General features: G+C 45.0%; 1 protein-coding gene across 6 annotated transcripts in view; it reads left to right on the forward strand.

The window, feature by feature from the left end:
* CCDC148 (coiled-coil domain containing 148) overlaps positions 1-25,747 on the forward strand; it is a 1,950,480-nt gene that overhangs the window by 1,477,845 nt on the left and 446,888 nt on the right. For all 6 annotated transcript variants that reach the window (XM_069616397.1, XM_069616394.1, XM_069616398.1 and 3 more), the window contains one exon: positions 3,138-3,278. In XM_069616397.1, the coding sequence (XP_069472498.1) occupies positions 3,138-3,278 (141 nt within the window). The remainder of the gene's footprint in view (positions 1-3,137; positions 3,279-25,747) is intronic.

The following is a 25,747-nucleotide window of genomic DNA, read 5'->3' on the forward strand; positions in this document are numbered from 1 at the left end:
CGTCTCAAAGACCAAATCTGTGGTATTTAGGGTGTTGAACAGCAAGAAGTGACCTAGTTTTAAGGTGACGATAGGGGGGTCACCTATCGAGCAGGTCGATACCTTTGAATATCTGTGTATTAGATTGACAGTCAAATGTACCTGGCCGGCTCAGGTAGAGACGGCAGTGACTACACTGGATAGAACAAGCAATGCCTTGTTAAAACTTACGATTTCCTTTGGTGGTGGTCTGTCTCCCTCTCTTGAACTTTACAATGTGCACGCAAGGGCAGCTGCATTTTAGAACTTTACAATGTGCACACAAGGGCAGCTGCATTTTATGAAGCCGATATCTGGGCATATGTTAATTGTGTGCAATTGCAAACCATTGAAAATGCTTTTCTAAAGAATGCTATGGGCACCGAAAAGCACCCTGACCATGTCTTTGCATATAGAATTAACACAGCCATTGGTTGCAGATGTATTGGCCAGTAGACCCACATTCTATTGGATACGACTCTGGGCAACTCCTGAACTGTCTAAATATAGAGACGCCATGTTTGAGGTATTGCAGAAACTAGGTGGTCGTAGCATTTCGTGGAATATGCATGCGAGGGAAGAATTTAGCTCACTGGGCATGCTGCAATTGTGGTACAGTCCGGAACTAACAAGTTTGCAGATGAAATCCCAGGTTAAGCACAGATATTGGCTCAAATCCCAATGCAATATTGAAAGATACCTCACATCAGCAGTCCAGGCGATGCAAGCCAATCCTAGGCAAGGAAGAGTACTTGGACAGCGTCACCCCCGCTATCATAAGATCACTGTATGCAAAGCATAGGTTGGGAATGTTGGTCCTAAACGTGCTACTCTTTAGGTGGCTCATAATTGATTCCGATCTTTGCAATGTATGCACCCTTGGCAGGGATGACATTGCGCGCTTCTTGTTTTTATGCCCATACTACTCAGGAGTTAGAAAACATTTATTGAAGCCTTTTCTGTTGAAATAGAATGTCCCGGGAGGATAGCTCAGGGGCAACGTGCACGCCTTGGAAGTAAGACGACACAAAGCAACACAGATTCGATCCCCGGGTCCGCGCTTAGAAACCTCTACGCAAATAAGACAAACAACTACGAAACTAAGATAGACAACTCCTGTAACAGCGCCTCGATGCCCCCAGGCTGTGCGAACGCTTTAAAAATGCAACACATTATAAATAATAAAAATAATAATGTCAGACATTCATATGATGCACTGTTACTGTCCAGGAGCACAGCCCACACGTTGGTGACCTTCGCATTTGTGACTTGAAGAGGAGTTTTCTGTGTTAAATAAAACTTGTTTTTACCTAATCTTGTCTTTGGACTGCTTGGGTTTCTTTGTCCTGCTTTTGGTTCCTCCTTTTATCTGGGTTCTTGTCATTTGTGTTATTAGGCCCCTTAGGCATAATGGCAGACATATTATATGCCAGGTGCAGTTGATGGTCTGGGAAATCTGGGGACCCAGTTTTTTTTATCCTCTGGTCCTTACGTTATCTAGTACATGGAGGCATCCGGCCCCCATGGCTCCTCCAGCCCCATCAGTCAGCCCAATCATGTGACTTTGTCACACGAAGCACTTATAAAGGCGGCAAGTTTAATTTTTTGCCCCAATATAAACCTGGTAAATCTAGAAGAATTTCAAAAACATTGCATTTAGAAGTTGTAAGGAGCAGGCATGGTGTCGGGAATAATCTTGGTGTAATAACCAAGTATGCTGAGTCAATATGGCATAATGGGATTAGCGAAATGTTGCATTGAGTGGTTGTGAGGTAACAAACTAATATGATGAAAGGAGCAAAAATGATGCAATAAAAACGGACATAATATAAATAACAGTTGTGAAGCAATACCTGTGCAACATGCCTTTCTAGTGACTATATATGTGGAATACGTGCTACAATTTGTAAACATAATATGAAAAATGCATTTCTCGGTAAGTAACTTGCCTTAATTTAGATGGCAAACACCACTATAAGATAAGTAAGTGAGGTCATTTTAGGAACTAAAGGATGAGTAACAGTAACCTAACCTTCGTACTGTAGTGACTATAGGTATACATATATGGAGTAGAATAGTGTAGTCATAAAGGAAGGGCCATTATTGCAGAATACAGACCTTCCCCAAAATTGGGCAAGGGTCACCATGCCAAACGATGTGGACCACTTTCAAGTTCTATAAGGCTATTAGTACAATATAGATTTTGGAGTTGCAGTGCTTAAGTTAAAACGTTATTTTAATAGTGTGTTAACTGAAAACACAAAACGTGTTAGTGAATGAAATGCCATATTGTGTAGTATTTCAATGAAAAGATCGTGTTAATATGGTAAGCATTTTAATTGCAAACATGAATTAAGTGCAACCGTTTTAAAATGAGCATTCATTATGTGTAACGTAAACATGAAGGAATTGTGTATTGGAAACTGAACGCATTTCTTTCCTGTCTTAGCTTTGACCTTGGTGCGTTAAATTGAATGATGCCTGTTGCATAGAAAGTGCAGTGAGAAGAACATTCTCCTGGAGAGGGGAGAGTTGAAATAACGTTGGGGCTGTTTTTGGGAAGCGCGGGTGTTGGTGACAGGATGTTCTTATGTTTCTGCCTTGGTGGGAGACGGTTGTGAAGCACGTGTTAAGATGCATTTGTGTGTGCTTTCAGTGCAGATTTATTTTTCTGCCTCAGTGTTGCTTTGTCTGGAGAGAAAAGCTCTGCGTGTTTCCTTGGCTGCTCCGGGAGTCTGATTGGTCAGAATCCAGTTGATGCCATTATGTATTGACTGCATTCGAATAGGCTGAAGGGAAATCAATAATGGAGGACATTGGCCACGGTTACATCTAGCTGGACAAAACACCAGACATGAAATCTGTATACATTGATTTGTGGTGAACACGATCTATGCGTGCTCTCTTTCGGTGTTCCCTTCCTAGCATCCTAGCTCTAAGATGTGGAGAAGCAGAGAGGCTGGGAGACATTGATTGGCAGTGGGAGGGAAGATGGTCCATTCTTGACTGTATCTTGCTCTTTAAATATTACAAATGCACTACCAATGACACGTGTTGTATTCATGTAAATGTCCATGTCTCTAATGTTGCCTGTGCGTTTTTCTTTTTGCTACATGTAGGTTCTGCAGTGGCGGGCCCATCAGGAAGAAGTTGCCCGGCTAGAAGAGGCAGTGGCAGCCAGAAGAAAAGAGAACGAGGAAGAAAAAGAAACGCTGCTTAAGGAAAAGGAACAGCTTCAAAGAGCAGAGGAAAAGGAGAAAGTATGGCATTATGTGCACTGCGGAAACTACTGTCCACATGGAATGTCTTGCAAACAGATGTGTGTATTGGTGTATTCATATCAATAGGAGTGCCATGTACCGTTGGGAAGCCATTGATAACGCGATACCTGCTTCCCAGGCACATGTGGAGTAACACTAGAGTATTTGGGGTTTTTGTGAGTGTGCCTGGGCTCGCGGCGGTTGCAGCGTTGCAGCGTTGCAGCTCGCTCTGCCGCACTGCAGCAGATTTTCCTCAGAGTCTGCAGTAACGCAGAAGGCAGCGAGCTCCGTGGCCATGGTTTGGTGAGTTCAATTGCCTCGGCGTTCGCAGAGCACCAGGGGTGGCCATAGACAGAGCCCCCCAGTCTGCTGGAAAGCGAATGCACTTGCGTCAGCCAGCCAGAGACTCTCCGTCCCCGGCCACGAGCCTACCCGTCCATTACTGCTGAGGCATGAATGCAGGCGTCTCCCAGCAGTCTCTCTGGCGCAGAGGAGAACGCGCATTTGCAGTTGCTGGTTATACATGGTTATTTATTTTATTTTTGGTATTTATTGAGTGTGAGCCTAGCTCGCAAGCAATGGAGTACCGTACATTAATATGGTGTACAGGCGTGCATTCGTTTTATATCGTATGGAACAGTCGTTACAACGTAGCGTTCTATAATTTAAAAGGTTCACTTTTGGCAAATACAAACGTGGATATGCACTGGACAGCTTTTGAAAATATGCATCATTTAAAATTAGGACGAGGGGGGGGGGACAAAATGGGCATCATATTCTGAAATGAATATAAAACATAAGGAGACATGGTGAGGGGTTGCGAATATAAGGGTCTGTGCTGTAGCTTGAATGAGGAATGTAAGCGTAGTAACTAGTAAGTAGAATAAAGAGCCCTTCCAACATGAAGCTCTTGCCAGGATCCTTTAGCATGATTCCTTCCGACCTCTGAAACCTGAGCTCATGGAATCCCTTCATTACATTGTCTAGGTGGATCATGTTATTATTGCGAGGTGTGCGTTTTGCTATCTGCATGCTCAGCCTGCAGATCAATACTAGTTTTTTAAAAGAAAAATACAAAGAAAAAGCAACACATGAACTTGCATAGATGATGCCTTCATTCAGCTAACTCTGGATATAATTAAGCACTTGCAACACACATTTCAGGTACAGAAACCATATATAATATGCGCAAAAGTATATATGGAATAATGAAGCCTGTATCTTCTAGTACATTTCGTATACCATAGGATGAAATGTGTATATCGTACAAGCAAACAATGATATGTTGTGATTAAATAGAGACATCTGTGAGGGTGTAGAAGTCGAAGACCGACACGCAGGTGGCATGCTTTTGGCTGTAGACTTTCATTAGTGGGCAAATAAAAGAGGAAACTCTATTTGTCCCTAGTTCTAAGTGGGGTTTCCCTGCCTCAACTAATACTAAGGAAATGGTTAGGATGTCAGTCTAAAGCAAAGAGTCCACCGAGTCCAAACGTCTTGTATCTCCACAGAGTTAGGGGGCTGACACTCCCCCCTGACTTTTCTTTGGTTTCTGAATGGTTCTCACAATGCCAGGACAAGTGTCTTTGTTCACCTGGCTTTAAACAGATGTTTCCAAATCCAAGAGGGCACTTCCCTCCTCTTGGTTCTTTCCACAATGTTAATCAAGACCAAGGGGTTTGTCTCCCTTCCCCTGTTGTTTCCCAAAGCTCCTCAGAATGCCAAGAGAATGCCACACTTTTCTTGACTGGTTCAACAATATTCATAAGACCAAGGGGTATGCCTCCCTTCCCCCGGCCTTTCTCAAACTCTTCAGGATCGCCAGTGTTCACTGTGTTCACAGTCTACCTGGTTCACTACCCTGCCAGGTACTCTCACTATGATGATGATCCCGGAGGCACTTTGTCGTAGGCTGTGGGTCCCATACCCTTCTCAGTTTCTCTTGTTCCTCAGGATCTACACCCGGTTCACTGTCCTGCCAGGCATTCCCCCTTGTTGGATCCCAGACCTTCCTTATTAGTTTATTTCCGTCAGGATACTGTCAGGATTAGTCCTGCGAATACTAAGGCAGCGAATATGGCAAGGGAAATGTGCACATAGGAACAATGACTCATGTATGCCAGAAGCCAGGAGTGCAAACAGAGTGTGATTTTAAACCCAATATATGAAAAGGGATGTGGGGTAAGCACCTGACCGCGAGGAAAGTCGGCAAGCGCCTTACCCCCAATTGCTGTTACAGGTACTGACAGCGCTAAACCCACGTGGAGGGCAAGCAATGACAGGATCTGTGAACTAACACTCTGATGGAATCAAATAAGGGAACTAAAGAACTGTACTCACAAGGACGAGATATACCTCTTGAATGTCAGCTAGCCCACGAATCCTGTTGATGAAACTGGGACCCCGAGAGGCTAGAACAGCAATGGGAGAAGTAGGAAGGTCCAGAGGGCAAGGGCTGTAGGTTGCCAGGGAGAGGTAGACTGTAGAACAGGGGGCCCAAGAGAGCAAGGGCTGTAGGTTGCCAGGGAGAGGTAGACTGTAGAACAGGGGGCCCAAGAGGGCAAGGGCTGTAGGTTGCCAGGGAGAGGTAGACTGTAGAACAGGGGGCCCAAGAGGACAAGGGCTGAAGGTAACCGGAGCGAGGCAGGCTGCAGGGCAGGGAGCCCAGAGGACAAGGGCGGAGGCTGGAAGGCAGCAGAGCGTGATCCGCTGTAATGTGGGGAGCCCGGCAGGGCAAGGGTGAAGGCTGGAAGGCAGCCGAGCGTGATCCGCTACAGAAAACTAAATACCTAAGTTGAAATAGTGATAACAAATAGTGAGGAAAACATAAGCATTCACACAGGAGCTAGCTAACAACCGCACACCACACCTAAAATCAAAAGGGAAAATAAATGCAGAAGAGCTAAGGAAAACCTGAAATGGATCCCAATAGAAGTAAGGATCAGGAGCAGGGAAAAAGCTAAATAACCAATGCAAACTTTTCCCTACCCCTCCAAGGAAAAGACAGGAAACTAAACTAAGAGGAAGGCTAAGGTAAATGGGTAACAGCAGCAAAGGACAGAGTCAAAGAAATATAGAACACAGACAAACTGGGCTGCATCTAAAAGGGGAAAGCACTGAGAAATGCTGCCTGCAAACAGAGGAAGACAAAAAGGGAAATCAAGGGAGCAGAAATCAATTAGCTAAAGAATCCGAAATTCAGGGCGGAGGAAACAAGAAAACAGGAACAAGAAAGTAGGTACAAAAGGCAAGGAACAAGGAACCAGGGACTAGTCAAAACAGGAACACTGCAGACGATGACCAGCGCTGGACTGAAGTGAGACTGAGGCTTTTAAAGCTGTTAACGAGCACACGCCTCAGGTGTGCTGACTGCTGCACCTGCAGCCACAGGTGTTGCCTATCCTCCACCCAACCTTGTCCTGCAAGGGTGGAGGTGGAGCAGTGGGCCAGGCATTCTGGGAAGCACAGTCATTTGGTTAAAGAAGCATGCTGGCTGCCAAAAACCTGGAATGGATCCGGAAGGGAAGTAGTTTGGAAAATAGGGATTTTGCGCTCCCAGTTCATTGCAGCACTGTGGCATTAGGTTCGGAGGAAATGTCCAGCAGGGAATAAGCCCCAAAACATGCCCCCAAGTGGCGGGAACGGGAGCGAAGGGAGCGAGTCGTGACAGTATACCCCCTCCTACGGCCCTCTTCGGGTGCCCGCCACCCGCACGAGACTTCTTCTTTCCATGATGGGAGTGCTTTTTCTTTGGAGGTGGCACTGATGGAAATGGTGGCTTGTGGGCAAAGGCAGATGGGCTTCCATGATAGGAGTGCTTTGTCTTTGGAGGTGATACTGATGGAAACGGTGGTTTCTGGTGAGGAAGAGACTCATGGTTCGAAGAAGGGCATGAAGGACTTGCAAGACCTGAAGCAACGTTGAAAGGTCCAGGAAGCTCAGTCACTGGGAGTGGACCCTTGTAAGTCTTTGAGGAGGGAGGCAGACTGGTGCAACTTGCCTTAGACAATGGTAGAAGTTCTGTTAGCCTTTCTGCCGAGAGCGGACATGCGGGAGGTGAGGAAGTTGCTGGCTTCAGGAAATGTTCATGTTCAGCCATTAGAGAAGGTGGCGGCTGAGGTAGAGGTTCAGATCTTTTTCTGTCATCCATCTGGGAAAAAGCTTGTGGTTGAAAATGATTAAGGTTTGACTGCACATGTTCTACACCTTGGATGCCTGGAAGTCCAATGGGTTGTACAAGGCTGGTACTCCTGGTGACCGTCGTGTAGCTACTTTGTTGCACGTTGGATACAACAGCAGGAACGTTTGGCATACTGATAGGAGTGATAGACACAGCACTTGGTACTTCAGGCACACTCGCAGAAGGAGCGATAACAGACACATCTTGAACTGCAGCAGACATTCCCTTCCTTTGGCTACTAGCACCCAACTGGTGCTTCTTGGCGGAATTCTGTTGCACAAGTTCTGTAGGTACTACGCCGGTCTGCACCACCCCCTGTGCATACCCAGGTGAGTGGTTCTGACTCACCACTTGGTCCAGCTTGATGACTCTGAAGCGGGAGCTGGCAAAAGTCTCAAACTCTGATGCTGCATTTTTAGGAAGCTCTGATGCTAAAGTGAAGCAGTTGGAAGAATCGTCTTGTGGAAAAGGCAGGCATTCTGGTGCTCCTCCTGAAGCAAAAGAAAGGCAATCTAAACGTTCATCGACAGTAGATGTTTGGGGTTCAGGAGGACTGTCTGGAGCAGTAGAAAATACAGCAGGATCTGATGGTGTAGACAGGTATACCTCTGATGTTGGAAGCGAGGCTAAGCAGGATACCGGTGTCTCATGAACTGAAGGCAAACAAGCAATAGACTCTGGAACTGAAGACATGCACATATGATGGACTATCGGAGGCTCTCTGGCTGAAGGATGATCTTCTGGATGAGTCACTGTAGCTGAAGACAGGCAGGCCAGAGGAAACTTTGAAGCTGAAGGCATGCAAGTTGGAGCCATCTCGGTAGCTGAATCCAAACATGTCAGGGTCTTTGGGACTGACCCCGTGCATGGTGGAGGCTCTTGATTAAATGGCAGACATGGCAGCGGTTCATTGATAGAAGACACGTGTACCAAAGATGACTGCAGGGCTGTGGATTGGATCATAGAAGAGTCAATGGTTGTAGGAGGACACCCAGAAGTCTCAGAAGTTGATAGACACATTGGTGACTCAGGAATGGAGGGCACCTTTAGGGCATTAGACTCCTTGGCTCCAGTAACCAAGGACTGAACTGTACTCTTGCAGACCTTTTCTTTAGTGGGTGACACAGAGTCTCTTTCTTTGTGGAAGTCAAAATCAACCAGTGGAATCACCATAGTAAAGTCTCTGTTAATCAGGATTTCGTCAATTGTCCATTCCTCTGTCTTAGCTTCTGAAAGAGGCAGATTAACAATCAATAGTTCAGGAATCGCCTGCTGGTCTTTTGGTTCTGTATACTGTGGAATGAGTTCATCAGAACATGAAATCTGTACTGTCTCTGACTGTTCGTATTGATCAGGATTGGCAGAAGGAAGAGTGAACCCAGAGGTAAGATCGTTTTCCACATCAGCTTTAACATCTACTTCAGTCTCAGCAGCTGTATCAAGAGCAGGACCTAAGCCTACTGTAGTGACTGAATCTGTGTATGTCACCTTTGTGTATTGTGTTTGGAGATCAGAAGTATGTATGTGTGCTAGCTCAGAATTATGACAGACTGCTACACAGGAAACTTTAGGTAAAGGAGTGGCTTGTAAATCTTCAGCTAACTGCAATCCCTGACAATCAGCAGAACAATTGTTAGAAACTGTGCCCAGATTGAGCGCTGTGCTAGAAGAAAGATTTTCACTTCCAATAGATCTAACATATTGGCAATTATCATGGTTTACCAAAGTCTCTGCACTCAGGGGCTGAACTGTGTTCACTTCATCAACATCAATGGATAAAGTCTGAGGTGTATTCAGGAATGCGTGCAAGATCTTATTCTCCTCTTGTAAAGAAATGAATTCTTGTGTTAACTCCTCAAGCTTAGCTCTTAGCATGCCCTGCATTAGCTGTAGATCACTATCAGTAGGCACAGGGGGAGGCATTGTGGCATCAGGGCTGGATCCTGCACTAGCAATCTGGATGTGCACCGATTGTGCATTGTCCTCAACTGCTTTCAGGTTCTGAGATTTATACTTTCTCATACTAACTTGGTCTGTGTTACCCTTAAGTAATCTATTGACCTTAGACCTCTTGACATTAGGGACTACCGTATGTACTTGTGCAAAGAAGTATTTGGGCTGAGAGTAGAAAATTGAAGTTATGCAAGGAACCCCTCCATTCGTTATGTTTGTACCATGGAACTGTTCTATCTGAGATGAAGCACAACTGGAATCATGGGGTTCAACCACAGAGGTACTCTTGGATAATAAGTCTAACAGAGTGTTGTTTTCTGCGGCTAAGGCTTGCGCTGACATAGAATCGGGATCAGAACAAAAGATCGAACTAGGATCAGGCAATGTAGGATGTGCCATCCTATGGGAAAAATACTTTGCTCGTAAATGCCCATTCGTGACAAGGAGTTCATTTAAACCAAGACTAGTGATTTGATTGACACAGGTAAATGTAGGGGAAGCTTTCTGTACTAACTTGTTAGAGGCTTTGCTGCCTTTCTTTCTTAAACTTGCCATATTCAATGGGAATTTTGGGCTGGTCATACTGTCAGGATACTGTCAGGATTAGTCCTGCGAATACTAAGGCAGCGAATATGGCAAGGGAAATGTGCACATAGGAACAATGACTCATGTATGCCAGAAGCCAGGAGTGCAAACAGAGTGTGATTTTAAACCCAATATATGAAAAGGGATGTGGGGTAAGCACCTGACCGCGAGGAAAGTCGGCAAGCGCCTTACCCCCAATTGCTGTTACAGGTACTGACAGCGCTAAACCCACGTGGAGGGCAAGCAATGACAGGATCTGTGAACTAACACTCTGATGGAATCAAATAAGGGAACTAAAGAACTGTACTCACAAGGACGAGATATACCTCTTGAATGTCAGCTAGCCCACGAATCCTGTTGATGAAACTGGGACCCCGAGAGGCTAGAACAGCAATGGGAGAAGTAGGAAGGTCCAGAGGGCAAGGGCTGTAGGTTGCCAGGGAGAGGTAGACTGTAGAACAGGGGGCCCAAGAGAGCAAGGGCTGTAGGTTGCCAGGGAGAGGTAGACTGTAGAACAGGGGGCCCAAGAGGGCAAGGGCTGTAGGTTGCCAGGGAGAGGTAGACTGTAGAACAGGGGGCCCAAGAGGACAAGGGCTGAAGGTAACCGGAGCGAGGCAGGCTGCAGGGCAGGGAGCCCAGAGGACAAGGGCGGAGGCTGGAAGGCAGCAGAGCGTGATCCGCTGTAATGTGGGGAGCCCGGCAGGGCAAGGGTGAAGGCTGGAAGGCAGCCGAGCGTGATCCGCTACAGAAAACTAAATACCTAAGTTGAAATAGTGATAACAAATAGTGAGGAAAACATAAGCATTCACACAGGAGCTAGCTAACAACCGCACACCACACCTAAAATCAAAAGGGAAAATAAATGCAGAAGAGCTAAGGAAAACCTGAAATGGATCCCAATAGAAGTAAGGATCAGGAGCAGGGAAAAAGCTAAATAACCAATGCAAACTTTTCCCTACCCCTCCAAGGAAAAGACAGGAAACTAAACTAAGAGGAAGGCTAAGGTAAATGGGTAACAGCAGCAAAGGACAGAGTCAAAGAAATATAGAACACAGACAAACTGGGCTGCATCTAAAAGGGGAAAGCACTGAGAAATGCTGCCTGCAAACAGAGGAAGACAAAAAGGGAAATCAAGGGAGCAGAAATCAATTAGCTAAAGAATCCGAAATTCAGGGCGGAGGAAACAAGAAAACAGGAACAAGAAAGTAGGTACAAAAGGCAAGGAACAAGGAACCAGGGACTAGTCAAAACAGGAACACTGCAGACGATGACCAGCGCTGGACTGAAGTGAGACTGAGGCTTTTAAAGCTGTTAACGAGCACACGCCTCAGGTGTGCTGACTGCTGCACCTGCAGCCACAGGTGTTGCCTATCCTCCACCCAACCTTGTCCTGCAAGGGTGGAGGTGGAGCAGTGGGCCAGGCATTCTGGGAAGCACAGTCATTTGGTTAAAGAAGCATGCTGGCTGCCAAAAACCTGGAATGGATCCGGAAGGGAAGTAGTTTGGAAAATAGGGATTTTGCGCTCCCAGTTCATTGCAGCACTGTGGCATTAGGTTCGGAGGAAATGTCCAGCAGGGAATAAGCCCCAAAACATGCCCCCAAGTGGCGGGAACGGGAGCGAAGGGAGCGAGTCGTGACAATTTCTTCGTCTCGGGTTCCAGACCCCTTTTTGTATTGGTTTCCTTCTCTCATTTGGTTCCCAGACCCCTTTGGCATGCGCTTCTCTCTCTCATTGGTTCTCCCCACCCTCTTCTGGCTGCTTACCGGTGTCTCATGGTTGTGTATGGGCTTCGATTCCTCTCTACGGCATCTCCTGATCCTTCCAGGGACTGCAGCGGCTGTGCAGCGGCTCCATGTGGCCTCCAGGCCTCCTCTAATCGTTCAAGGGACTGCAGTAGCTCCACAGCGGCTTCCTGCTGCAATGCTGCATGACCCAGGCAGTTCCTTCACTCCAGCCTTCTTGAACGGCTGGGTGCTCCTCCTCCTGTCTCCCACTCCAGCCTTTCCTCCTCCGGTCTCCCACTCCAGCCTTTCCACAACAGACCTTCTGGCGACATAACTGCAGGCAGATATCTTTCTTGTCCTCTGCTGTTCCTTCCTTCGTACAGGGTTCAAATCTCCTGGTTCTGCCACTAGGAATCCTATAACATCTAGGCCGTTCAGTAGAGGTGCTTTTTATGCTTCTGCACTTCTTCCTTGCCCCAGTACTGATGTTAAGGACTCCCAGTGAGTCAGTTGCTCTCTTCCTCATCTCAGGACATAAGGGATATAAGTCCCCCGTCTCCGTATTTCCTACCTGGCTGGTATGGCCACAGAAGCCTCCAAAAGTGGTGCCACTCTGTCTGGGTACCACAGGGGGTGTGAGAGGGGGTTTAGGCACCCTGGACTGAGTTACCTTGGTAACTCAAGTCACACTCTTGTGTGATTGGCCAGCCGGCTCACCACTTAGCATGTTTGAGTGACAGCTAGGCTGAGCGAATGGGGGTTTTCTGCATAAAAGCAGGGCTTTGGGGACTGGAACTTCAGAAATCGCCACAGGACCTGAGAATCCGACGAGGGAGAAGCTGAGCCGACCTACCACGATGACACCACCGGTGGAGCCCTGCAGAACCGACTCACCACTTCCCGACGACAGAGAAGATCTCCCAGCTGGAGAGACTTCTTCCCCTGACTGGTGGGCACAACCAGTTTACCTTTCTTTCTTCGCACCCCAGCCCGGTTTGTGGTCGAACTGCCCGTGCCTAGCACCCCGGCAGCCGGATAGCCACTCACCACTGAACCGCGAATCACCGGACCGCTCCTTGTACCTGAGAAACTCCACGGCTGGTTTCTTCCCTGGCAGTGCAACAGACTCCTGTCTTCCTCCACGACGAGATCCTCTCTTCCCCCGGACGAAGCACCGACCTGCAACCGCTGCCAGGATCAACTGCCCCCGCTGGAGCGTTCTCACCACTTTAAGGTACCGTGTCCGCCAGGCCTCCCTTTCTAAAGATTGCTACAAGGTAATAATAACTCCTTAACCTTCTGGACTGGGCTGGCCGCCTTGACCCTCTAACTGGTCCCTTTCTTTGGTCCAACTCCATTTTGAACCTTTACAAGACTTTTGTGCACTGCAACTGTGTGACCTTGGACACATTTCGTTTGGATCCTCTGAAAGTGGATCCGGCCTCTTGAACTCTAACTTCACGGTTTTACTTTGCCTTCCTCCCTTGTTATGTTCTGATAAAACTGTTGGGATCTGTTTCAACTTGTTCTCTGCTCTTCTCTCCCTTTTTAAACGAATTATTAGAGTGCCATCTACGTTAAGCACTCACCGCTGTCTGAAAATAAGTGGGGCTTTACTTAAGACTTGTCTAATATTCTTTTAAGGGAGTGTATATCTTTTAGTGACCGTGTTTTTGAATTGCTTACTATTAGTGCCTGTGTGTTTTTCTAGATGTGGTTTTAAATAAATAATTATATCTCTTTACCACCAAGCCCTGGTCAGTGTTTACTTGTTCTACTGTGTTCTCTTGACCTATTGTGAATACTCTGTATACTGCCTAACTCTTCTTGAGGGAAGTCTGACTGCTCAGCCACAGCTACCAAGTGAATCTGTGTGGTACAGACTGCTAACAAGTGGGTTTACTGCCAAACACCTGTAGTCCTAAATCTTTTGCAGCGGTCCCAGAGGGAACTGCACAGGTTTCTGCCTAACTATCAGTATAGGTCCACAGCTGGGTGCAGTCTACCTGAAAGTAAACCTATGCTCAGAGTAACCCAGGTAAAGATCTTTCGTACTTCCTGTTATTATTGCCTTACTCCCTTTTCCAGCTCCTGTACCCTTATTTGATTGTTTTGAGGAAGGGGGTGTGTCCAGTAGCACTTCTATCGCCTTGCAAGGGCTCCCCTTTTGTCTTAGCCTATATAGTGAATGGTGGGCCTTCCCTTTGATGGTAGGAGTGACTCTATCTTTTGTGGCTCCTGAGGATCTTCACTCCATCCAAGTCTTGATTGACAACCTCGTAATGAGGGCCATTGTACCCATCATCGCAAGTCTGTGGGCACCTGGCCAAGACCTGCAGTCATAGCCAGTGGCTACCTTAACTGGGGCATGGCCAAAGCCAATCAAGGAAGCAACTTGTCCTGTCTTGATGCAAGGTCCATTACCCACTTTACCCCATTACAGGTCCATGGGTTACTAATGATGCCCATGGCCAGCGGCGACTTTGCCTGGGTCTCTGCCTGAAGCAATGACATAGGCCTTGCCAATCTACCCAAAGGATTCATAGGGCCTGGACTGCAGTACCCACTTTACCCTCATTGCAGCTCTTTGGGTTACTGGCCAATGTGTATCTGTGGCCCACTGGTGACTTTACTTGGGGTATGGTCTTTAGCCAGGGGCCAGACCCCACTGAACCACCAAAATGGCCATTAGGGCATTACCCCATTGCATGTTGGTAGGCCACTCACCATGGCCTGAAACCATGGGCAGTGGCCATTTTGCCCAGTGCACTGCATTCGGCCATGCCCCTGCCAAGCCACCTAAAGAGGCAACTATGCCTGCCCTGTGACCCTGCGGTTACTTTTGCATCATTGCAGGCCTGTGGGCCATTAGCCATGGTTGGTGGCCACTTTGCGTGGCTTTTAGCCATGCCACAGACCATGCCAAGCCAAGAAAGTACCCCAAATTGACTACTGGGCATGGCCGAGCCACTGGGGCCTGTAGACCTGCATGGTTGTGTAGTGACCACTAAGCCAGGCTGCAGGCCTGGCCCAATGACTACTTCGGGCGGCCTGAGGCACGACAGAAGACCATGACCCAGAAAAGGTGTCCACTTACCAGGGCTGCAGGCCATGTCCAGGAGCCCATGGATCCACAATAGGCATAAAGTGGAAAAGGCCAGGCCCAGGGGTCACGTTTGATGACTTGGTGGGACCAGGAACATGGCCAAAGGCCATGGCTGTAGCCATTTTGATGGTCTGAAAGCCAAGCCTGGCTAGTGTATCTTTGGAAGACCATGGACATGCTTATATAATGAAATGGAAAATCGGCGGGCTACAGAAAAAAAAAATCTCTGAATTCTATTCTTGGAGCAGGAGCTCAGTCTGAAGGCCTTGTGTTTAAATCGTTCAAAGGCAGGAAGCACATGCTACCTGTGACGAGTCAGAGGGTCTCATCCTGATGAGCTACTATAAAAACGTCCCTCCCATACCAAAACCAAGAGGACATTTAAAGAGTCCTAGAGAAACAACAGAATCCAATTCAGAAATACCATATGGCTACATGTATTTCTGTAACGTGAAACCAATTAGAAGTACTGTGACGAAGAAGCCACGGCTGGATGAAAGAAGATTAGATGGCCAGAAACAACACTATAGCACTCTTTCTATGCCTCATAATAATGTTGTCCATAATAAGGAAGAAAGACTAGAATTGGCTTTTGGTAGTGGTAGCAGTAGCAGTGGCAGTGAAACAGAGAGGAACTGGAAGTAGAGACAAGAAGGGAAGTGGCTGGTGTGATTGGAGTAGTCATTGAGGCAAAGAGGAGAAAGGGAGAAGAGACTGTAGTGGGTTAGAGACAAAAATCTGCTCTGGAATATTCCTTTATTGTGGGTGGTTGGAGGAGAGAAAAGCCCTCTGTTTGCTCCATGCAATGTGACCGCCGGAGAGCGGAGATATAGCGAGACTCAGAAGGAGCGGAGGAGGAGCCCGGACAGCAAACGCTTTTCAGGTCCATGCCTCAGTGCAGGCCTTTTTGGCAAACAGCACCAGCTGCAACACAAAGTGCTCGTGAAGAGGTACAAGAGTGGGGACAGTGCTTGCCGGTACCCATTCAGCTGGTGTGGACGGAGGAATGAGGCAGGGTGTCATCCTGTCAGCTGGCGTGAGCGGAGAAGCAAAGCAGGGGACCATCACCCTGACAGTTGGCGGGAGCGGAGGAACGAAGCAGGGCACCTGAAACTGGGGAACGTAAGGATCCCTGAATGAATCTCGATCCACAGACGCGCTGTATATGGACAACGGTAAATGAGATGCGTCCCACGAAGCATTATGGTAGGTATGTTAAAAGGGTTCTCGGGAAGTAGGTGACACAGAAGTAACAACTAAAGAAATACAAATTAACGGTCACAAGTGGGGGAGACCAATAAAAGTGGGTAAATAGAGAAACCCCTTGTTGAGCATGAAATAAAAGAAATGGCAGAGAAATATAGAATACCTGGAAGTACCTCTTTGTCTCGCACGCTGTTCTTTGTGGATCCCTGCTACAAACTTTGTCCTGCTTCATCTTTCTACGTGCGAAAATGACTGTTGTACAGCCTAAATGACTGAACCTAAATGACTGAAGCCCTGCCCCTCCGGGTGTCAAGGAGTTAAAATTGTGAACACGCGCGCACCAGCGCATGCAGACTAGGTGAAGTACCTGGAAGTAACTCTTTGCCACGAAGCTGCGGTGGGGCGGTGGAGAGATACTATTCCGGCGATTTATTGTTTGGCGCTAATTTCTTTCCTGTTTTTTCAGTGCTCAAGATGTTACAGTATAAAGCACCAACACTGAAAACAGGTATGCCCGCCATTACAAACCCGTTGGAAAGCGCACCCAAACAAAGATCGCAGTCGCTTACCTCACAGAAACGACCTTTAAATTATTCGACATCTACGCCAACGGAGAAACGTAATTGTAAATATGCAAAGCTTTGTGCCAATTCACTCCGTCACATGACATCCACAAATTTTGCAAGGATGCCCAACTTGCAATGCCCTTGAGACCAAATTCTGTAAGCGTATCATCTGCCAGTGAGTTGCCACAATTCTTGGTGCCGATAACTACGGATAAAAGTGAATCTCCCAGCTCGCTCCTTGTGAAGTGTTTGAACGCTTTGCCACAAAGACCTCCAGAAGAAACGCCTGTGTTGTCTACGTCTGCCCAAAAGGAGGGGAGCAAGGACAAAGGTGATGCCCCCAATTCCTCATTGACTGACAGTGATATTTTGGAAAATGCTCCTACTGCAGCTTTGGGTCAAAAAGCATTTCCTTGCGGCAATGTAATGCCGGATGTTGCAATAATTGACTTAGACTTAGGTGTCTCTCGATTCTCGACTCACAACAACTCACAAAATCTTTCAGGCTCGTCCGTTCTGTTTGATGAAAATGGGAAGTCCAAGGCTGAGTCATTGGCTTCCTTCTATGTTCCAACACCACGGAGAGCGATTGCCCCTATATTGGATCCCTTGATTCCGCCACAAGTAGATTCGGCCTCCAAATTAATAGAAATAACACTAAATGCGATGAATTTGACGATGCTTTCCCTAAGTAAATTATATGAGTCATTTGACAAAAGACTGACATCGCAATCTGCTCAAATTGAAAAAAATCTTGACATGGCAGGAAGAAACCGTGTTCTGGTTGAGCCGAAAGTCGAGCGAAGGCCCGGTCGGATCGCCGGTGAGTATTACGTGTGCCACAGTTGCTTGTCAAACCTTATCATGTGTAGCTACTCAAGCAACGGCATTTGATGTAACACCGATAGTGGGACATCCTAATTCAGGTTCTTTGATCCCAGTGCATGATGGTATTATACATGAACCACTGGTGCTACCGCGGATCAATATAAATATGCAACCACTCCCTCAACTTGTGACACCAGCAGCCTCTAAAAATACATACACAATTTTTGCCAATTCGTCAAAAAACAATTGCGTGTGTCTGTCCAAAGTTGCCCAAAGACCAAAAATATATGAAGAAAAACTCTTCAACCAATACAAACCAATTTTTTAAAGCTATCAAATTACCATATAAAAGCTCTGTAATCGCTTCCAGTGCGGTTTAGAAAAAATACCAATTACGAGCACAAGCAAGTGCCAGTCTTCAATTAGCTGTTGCGAATAAGGAGTTTACTCCGTATGCCCCATTGGATGAACTAGTTGAAGCTGTTTCTGGGCGCAAATCAGCTGAAAGGGTCCCAGACTAAAGTCCTGTCCCTAGAAAGGTAATTTCTATCAAAAGCACCTCTGGCCTACCGCCCATTCCAGATCCCACCGTTGCTCATTGCCGGGAGATTAGAAGGGAGGTGCCTGCCTATATGGCCGGACACCCGTTAATTCCTATAGTGGGGAGACCCAATATACCAGAAAGCCTGCCTACGAATGTTGAGAAAGCAGGTGTACATTTTGATAGACAAGCTCTGCTGGTTAAAGAGCTCCCAACTTTGAGACCTAGCGCAAGGACAGCTGATGCTGGCAATGGTAACATAAAGGCCGTTCAGCTAAGCAGAAGTGTATGCCCATTGGAGTCGGATGGGGTAACGCCGAGCAATGTTTTGCACTCAATGCATGGAGAATTCTTTTTTTTCCCTTTTAGCTGATCTAGCACCAGATATAATCCAGTTTATTCAATCTGTGCTAGTCAATTATAGGGAAACAAGCCTGCCACTGAGGGGCCCCCGAAATATAAAAGATAATCAGAAACCGAAAACTGATAAAAAAAGACCCTACAGCACTCAAAATGGCCGGCTGCACATTATTTAAATCTGGAATGCAGACCAAGTACATGTTTGCAGTATGATTTAAATTGGCTATCTATTTTAGCTATATTCTCGGACATTCCTCAACTTGAAGACATTGGGGGTGATTACGAGTATGGCGGTAGCCATGAAGCAATTAGCTCCATGGCTTCCTCCCATACCGTGACCGTGTCCGGTGTTGTGCAATGGGGACTTACCGGTCTAGTCCGACTCTGGCGGGACCGGTAAGTCCCCATTACACAAACCATTCCCCAATCCCGTTTGAGCCCCCATAGGGCTCAATGGGAATGGGGAGGGTGCAAATAACGGGCTCGCGAATGGCAAGCCCGTTATTTGCGCCCTGGTCCCTTAGTGGGACCCGTAAGGGACGTGTGGTCCGACCACACGTCCCTTGCGGTTCCCATTAGAGGACCTCAGAATCGGGCGGTAGGGGATTACCGGCACCGGTCTCCTTACCGGTGCCCGGTATCCCCAACCGCCCAACTCGTAATGACCCCCATTGTATCAACTGATATTGCTCTAGTGGAACTCCTAAATAGTTCCAGTCTAAATTCTGTTAGAATTTGGATGAACTCTCGAGTCATCCAAAACACAATATGGTTGGCTAAAAATCAATTATTTGCCTTGGGGTTTGAGATTTCAGTAGAGACCTCCTCGATAGCTGTTCCATTTGGTACAAAGCCTGATTTGGTAAATAAGGGGCAGGATCCTTGTCAATGTCTCATAGAAATTTGACTCTAGGCAGCCAAAATGGGTGTATTTGCAAATGTTCTGAAGCCTACAACTAACTAGATGTACTTACTCCTGGTTTGGAGGTGTCCTTGCTTAGTTGGAACTCTAGAGGCTTCAAGCATTTATTAAATGATAATGAAAACTCTTTGGTTGGTTTCAACATTTTACTGTTGCAAGAAACGTGGCTCACAGAGGTTCCAATATGGGACAATTACGACATTCATTTAAATGCTGCTCATAAAACAAACCGAGGGAGACCAACATCTGGCCTACTTAATGCAATAAAACAAGACTCTGGTTTACAATCTGAGCAATGGGCAACGCCAAATCTTTACATGCAACTGGTAAAGGTATACATGAACTCATTTGAGTATGCGGTGGTCAATTTGTATTGGAACCCAGTGGGAATTTCTGACACCTGCTTCTTTAGAGATTTGACCGAATTGTTTCTGCTGATTGCACTTGGCACGTCAGTCTCCTTCATATTACTTGCAGGAGACTTGTATCTCAATTGTGTAACTGAGAAAATAACAATAAATAAAAGCAGATTATCAAAATGGAATCATTTTATAACATCTCAAAACTTGTGTAGACTAAATGGAGCATTTAAGTCAGACATTCCTCCAAATCCTACTTGGTGCAGGGGAGTGAGTCATTCCACCATTGATTATATCTATGTGAACTTGAATCTTTTTTCACTAATCTTGGATTTTTCTATTGTGGAATCAAATATGAGTGATCATGACCAATTAACAACCAAATGGGCCATACCTAGCACCAACCCATCTAACAGGAGCCATCATCAACAGGGCTTCCTTTCACTAACCTATGGTCAAAATAGACTATGATGGTCAGATGAATCATTAGAGGATTTTAATCAATTACTATCTGAATTGAATTAAAAAAATGCAAGAGGTAACATATATAATGTTATGTATTGTGATATGATGCACTTATTCCAACATAATTCCTTGAAGCCCAGTAGCTGTAAAAATCAAACTCCAAAGCTTCATGTTTATAATCACGAGGTGAAAATGCAAAAAACGTTGCTTAGAGCTCAGAAGCGAGAAGCACTAAAACAACATACAGTGGTGAGAGCAGCTATTCTAACCTGACTCCCAACTAGGTATAAGAACTTACTCCTATCTAGAAAGGCCAATTTATATCAAGAAGACGGAGCAAAAATGCTGAGAATGCTACAGACTAAAAATACGCCGAAAACCTGGGCCCTAATAAACCAGGCGTTACAAGGCCCGCAATGTATAATACAAGCCAATGGCGTCTCAGAGCAGCTTTGGATTGAACATTTCTCTAGACTATACTCTCCCCCTGAAGGTTGCTTGGGATTGGACTCCTGGATATTGAGTAAATTATTTGTCAAATTTGATCTGGCCGATATACAACTTTACATCAAAAAGGCAAGTAACTCCAGAACTTGTGGCCCGGACGTCCTTTCAAATCAAATTTTAAAAAAGAATCCAGAAACTTGGGCTAACATAGTGTTTAACAACTTCACTGCCATAAACAAAACACAACTATTACCACCCTCTTAGAGGCATTCCATCATCGTCCCCATTTATAAAAAGAGTGATCATCAGCTCCCAATGAGCTTTAGACCCATAGCACTTCTGGATGCTCCCGGGAAAATATTTGCCCGATTAATATTAAGGGATCTTAATGAGTGGACTCAAAGAACCCAGTTAAGAGATGCTTTCCAATCTGGCTTTGTTACTGGCTTGGGCACAATCCTGAATATCATGGCTCTAAACATGATCAAATCTGACATGGCGTCTTGAAATCAATTGCTTTATTTAGCGTTTATTGATTTTCGAGTCACTTTTGATTCCATTGATCGCCTTCGTTTACATCAGAAATTGGTTTCTTACAATTGCCCCCCATCACTGCGTACGCTCATTATGCTCTCACATACGGAAAATACGATGCAAGTCAGATTAACTTTAGATGGACAACTAACAGCGCAATTTTCAACCCATTTTGGCTTCTACCATATTCAATCTGTCTATATTAGATATGGGTAAGCCTTTTCTAGAGGTGGTAAGTGATCCCCCAAGTTTAGGCAAACAGAAAGTATGTTATCTACTATATGCTGGTGACCTTGTGTTATTATCCCAAACTCCATTTCGTCTACAAAATATGCTAAAGACCCTTGACACTTATGTAAAGAAAAACAACCTTGCAGTAAATACAGATAAAACGCAAGTTATGGTCTGTAGACCAAACTCTAGAACTAAGCAGAGGCTCTGCAAGTGGAAACTGGATAATGTGGAACTCACAAAAGTCCCCCAATACAAGTATTTGGGCATTACAATAACGGATTCACTAAATGATGAGACGAACAAAATAGAATTAAAAAGTAAATTGCAGACTCTAATTGCTCAAGGCAAAATAATAACAAGAACATTTGGCAAATTTTCATTAAAAAAGACACAGTTATACTACCACCAAAAGGTGATCCCCATTCTATCATATGGGGTGGAGGCCAATATCCCCAAAGATCAACATTGGTGGGATAAACTTGAATCTCGGTTTTGGAAACAAATTTTATGTCTTCCTAACTGTACGCCTCTCCCATTGATACGTTTTGAAGCTGGCCTGTTATCCTTACATGCCCATGTGCTGTGGAAAATGTCAGCTTTCCTAAGAAAGTCTTTGTTGAGCCTTAATGCTCCAAATATTTTGAGTATAGTAGCACAATACTTATTACTCTCGCAGCATATGTTCCCAGGTACATCTTAAATGCTTTGGCAGATGCATCTGTTGATTTAGATCCATTACTACAGAACCCTGATCGTGCTAAAATAAAAATCTATCAGCATGATTGGACATGAATTGATCTAGATGTCTGACATATAAGGATTTCAAACCTCATTGTTTAGCCATAAAAATGTTTGTTTTATGGCTGATTACCTAATTAAGTGTCCGTCTCCTCAAATACAAAGCCAACTTCTTCGATTCAGGTTGAATCTTTGGCCAACACAAGATGTGTTGGCCAGAAGAAAACTAATATCACCTGACCAACATTTTTGCAGTTTCATTAAGAATCGAACAGTGAGAGAAACACTCCAACATTGTATTGCAACATGTCCCGCGTTAAAGGACAAGCGAGAAATATATTTTAAGAATCTTATTGTGTCTCATTGTTATTTGGAACCAGATGAAATTTGGTACTGTCTTTTCACAAATATGAAATTAGCTGTGTGCATTGCAATAGCGCGATATTTGGAATCTCTGTTCCCTATAACCCCAAAGTAATACAGCTAAAATCTATACTAATTATATTACTGGGGAATTAATTTTGAGATAAAGCATTGAAAGTTTGAATTTTTTTTAAAGAAATGAAATTATCTGTTGATTTAATTGTAAATGTATAGAGTATATGTGTGTAATAATAATGTGTTTGATTGTATTTATATTTGAAAGGTTGATTTTATCAGCCAACCAAATAAAAAAGAAAAGAAAAAAAATATATAGAATACTTTTCAGGGTTTACTTATTCAGCCTAGTCTAAGTAAAATGGCAAAAAATGCTCCCAGACAGATAAGTAAACTGAGCACGAGGAAGAAATACAACCCCCGCCCCCCATTTGGAGAGTTGAGAAACAGGCATAATATATATATCACACCTGCATCTGCAAGAAGAGAAAGACCAAACTCTTCCCCGTCCTAGATTTCCTGGGAGTAAAACTTGGCCAAAGACGACCCAGTCTAATAAAGACTGGAAAAGAATTAATAAAATAAGTTGTTCCTACAACATTGTCACCCACAGGAAAGACCAGGGACGAGGAATGTGGCATACTGGGCAGGAAAGGTCAGGGAAGGGGATTTCCCCCTTGGCATTATAAAGGGGCGACAGTAAGAACAAGGATGAGGATTTTCCCCTTGGCATTGAATTGACCGCCTTCTACCAATTAGACGGCGCATGCATAGTGAAGAATAGCTGCAGGAAACCATATATTACTTCCCCAGACATTAGTTTATAGTAGTTAAGTGTGAGGGTCAGGATATGTTTTGTACACAGGACAGTGGATATTATTTTGGACATCCTGACAACGACTGGTCCAATAGTTCAGTTTGTTGAGGCAGGGAAACCCCTCATAGAGTTAGGGTTAGTCAGGCCTTTTTCCCAAACCTTTTTATTGTTTAAATAAAAGCATAATTGTAAAACCGCTAACTTTGTGTCCGTCTCCTTACTCCGGCGTGTCACATACTCTTTAGTGGTAGGTGGAAAGGGTCTGCCTATAAGCCTTCTGCGCTCAAACCCCCAGATGAGACAATCTGCTCTTCTTCCACCACTCAACAGAATTAGGCTTCAGGACAGTTCCACAGTAGTGCAAGTAAATACTTGTCCACTTCTCTGTCTAAAGGTCCTGTGATGAATCGAGGGAACTCGTCACTCCTCCCCATGGGGGGGGGGGCCTCTGTGAGGCTGGGGAGGTGAGCCCTCTCTGCAACACCCACCCTAGGGGTGAAGGTAAGTGGGACCTTACACTGAGAGGCTCCCCTTTAGGGACAAGGGCTCCCGTTCCTGTGAGGAACTCCATATGATGGCTTATATGGACTTGCATAATACATCAGTTTTATCAGTTTCATGAAGATAAAGTGAACCAATATCATCAACAACAAGAAACTGAGGATATCCCTTTAAATAAGACTCTCCAATGGACTGCAGAGGAGGCTGGTAAGAGATGAAATGCCAGAAAACCAGCGAGGTATGGCGGAGAGCCGAGGTAGAGAGACGAACGCAGAGCGAACCAGGGAAATTTCACTATATGTAAGCAAATGGAAAAAGGCAGGGCTGTCATAGAAGACAGAGCCAGCATAAGCCAGAACAGCTCTGTCGCAGAGCTAGAAACGCATTTCTGAGCAAAGGAAATCTAAGTCAAGTGGAAAAGAAAGTTTGGTGGTGGCGTAACCACAAATTAGTCATGGTGAGCAGGCCACCCATACAACAACGCCAACTCCACCAGCGGGAGGAAATCACTCCATATCCGAGTCAGGGCGCCAGTGACATTTAGAAGAAGAGAGCAAGGCATATGAGAAAGAGATGCCACAGAAAGTAAGCCATGCAGCTACAAAGCAGACTAAAGAGAATCTGATGTCCACCAGGTACCGGCACTGTTGCCCCTGACCACAGAAGTTAATACAGTGAACAGGAATAACAGAAGGGCAAGAGGGACTCAATGTAAAGCAAACGAAACCCGTTCCGGTATTGGTGTGAAGGGCATTGGAAATGAAGTAAGAAGCCAGAACTGTGTTAATGAAATGGAAAGAAACACAAATACTACAAAGTGAGAGGGAAGAAAAGTTGGAAACTTAACACGTTGGGAAAAGAGAAAAGACAACACATATCCCAAAGGTAACAAGGAGAATATAAGAGTAAAAGACTAAAAGACACTTGGGGAATACAATCTTTTGACGGCAAGAAGATAAATCTCATACATGAAACAGCACTCTGGGAAAGGGTGAATTATAATTGGAAATTGAGTATTCAAAGTATACACAATGAGAACATTATAAAAGGGGACAAGGTACCGTACAATAGAGAGAAAACACACTTAAATAAATCTAAGATAATTAGAGAGAAAGAGACTAACAAAACTTACAGTCCCCTAAGAGAGCCACAAAACAAAACTGAAAAGATAACAAAAGACTATTTTCATTTGATCCACTGAGTGGAACAGAAGAATCAAAATGGAATCCCTGTGAAGAACACAGTAACCAGAAAAAGGGAGTCATTCTCCTGGTTTTGTTATATTAGTGGTAGGGTCGGATAGGTTAGATTTGGACAATGAACAGACTTGTTTTGGACATTGTTACACTGACTGACGAGCACCTTAGTTCGTAAAATAGTTTGGGAACAACCCATTGTCATAGTAAAAGATAGGCTTTATTTTACTTTAAATAAACCTCACAGTAAAAATGTCTTTACCGCATCTGCTTCCTTCTTCTGATCTGCCACAGGCCTCTGCTGTCCCATGCTCTCACAGCTGGATTGGATGAGTGCGTAGGATTTTTCCAATAACATATAGGTGGGAAATCATGACTGCACACAAAAGCAGTTTATTCAACAAAATCTCTAAGGAAAGGCACTGGAGTTATAAAATATGAAACTACAAAACAGAAACAGGATTACTTGTCAGAACCTTCTCTGTGTATTTGCCATGAATCATCATGCCCCTTATTTAGAAACTCTCAGATTGAAGGGATGACTGTCTCTATCTGGATCAGGATACTGATAACAGTTTTCTTGTTAGTACAAATCTCAACCGTTAAGTCTCTTAGCCAGCTTATAACAAAATAACAATTGGAAAGTCTTTCAATTACACTGGTTCAGCTTGGGATGTATACCGAGCATATTCATCTGAATTTTATTTGTTACATCTCTTCTTGGACTGCTCACAATCTTTAAGTCAAAGGGCCTCATTCCGAGATTGGAGGTAGCCATGGCGCTAATAGTGCCAGGGCTGCCTCCAATAACGGTACCGAATCCGCCC

The sequence above is a fragment of the Ambystoma mexicanum genome, chromosome 9 (assembly GCF_040938575.1).
Source record: "Ambystoma mexicanum isolate Mex_15411 chromosome 9, UKY_AmexF1_1, whole genome shotgun sequence".
Classification (NCBI taxonomy): Eukaryota; Metazoa; Chordata; class Amphibia; order Caudata; family Ambystomatidae; genus Ambystoma; species Ambystoma mexicanum.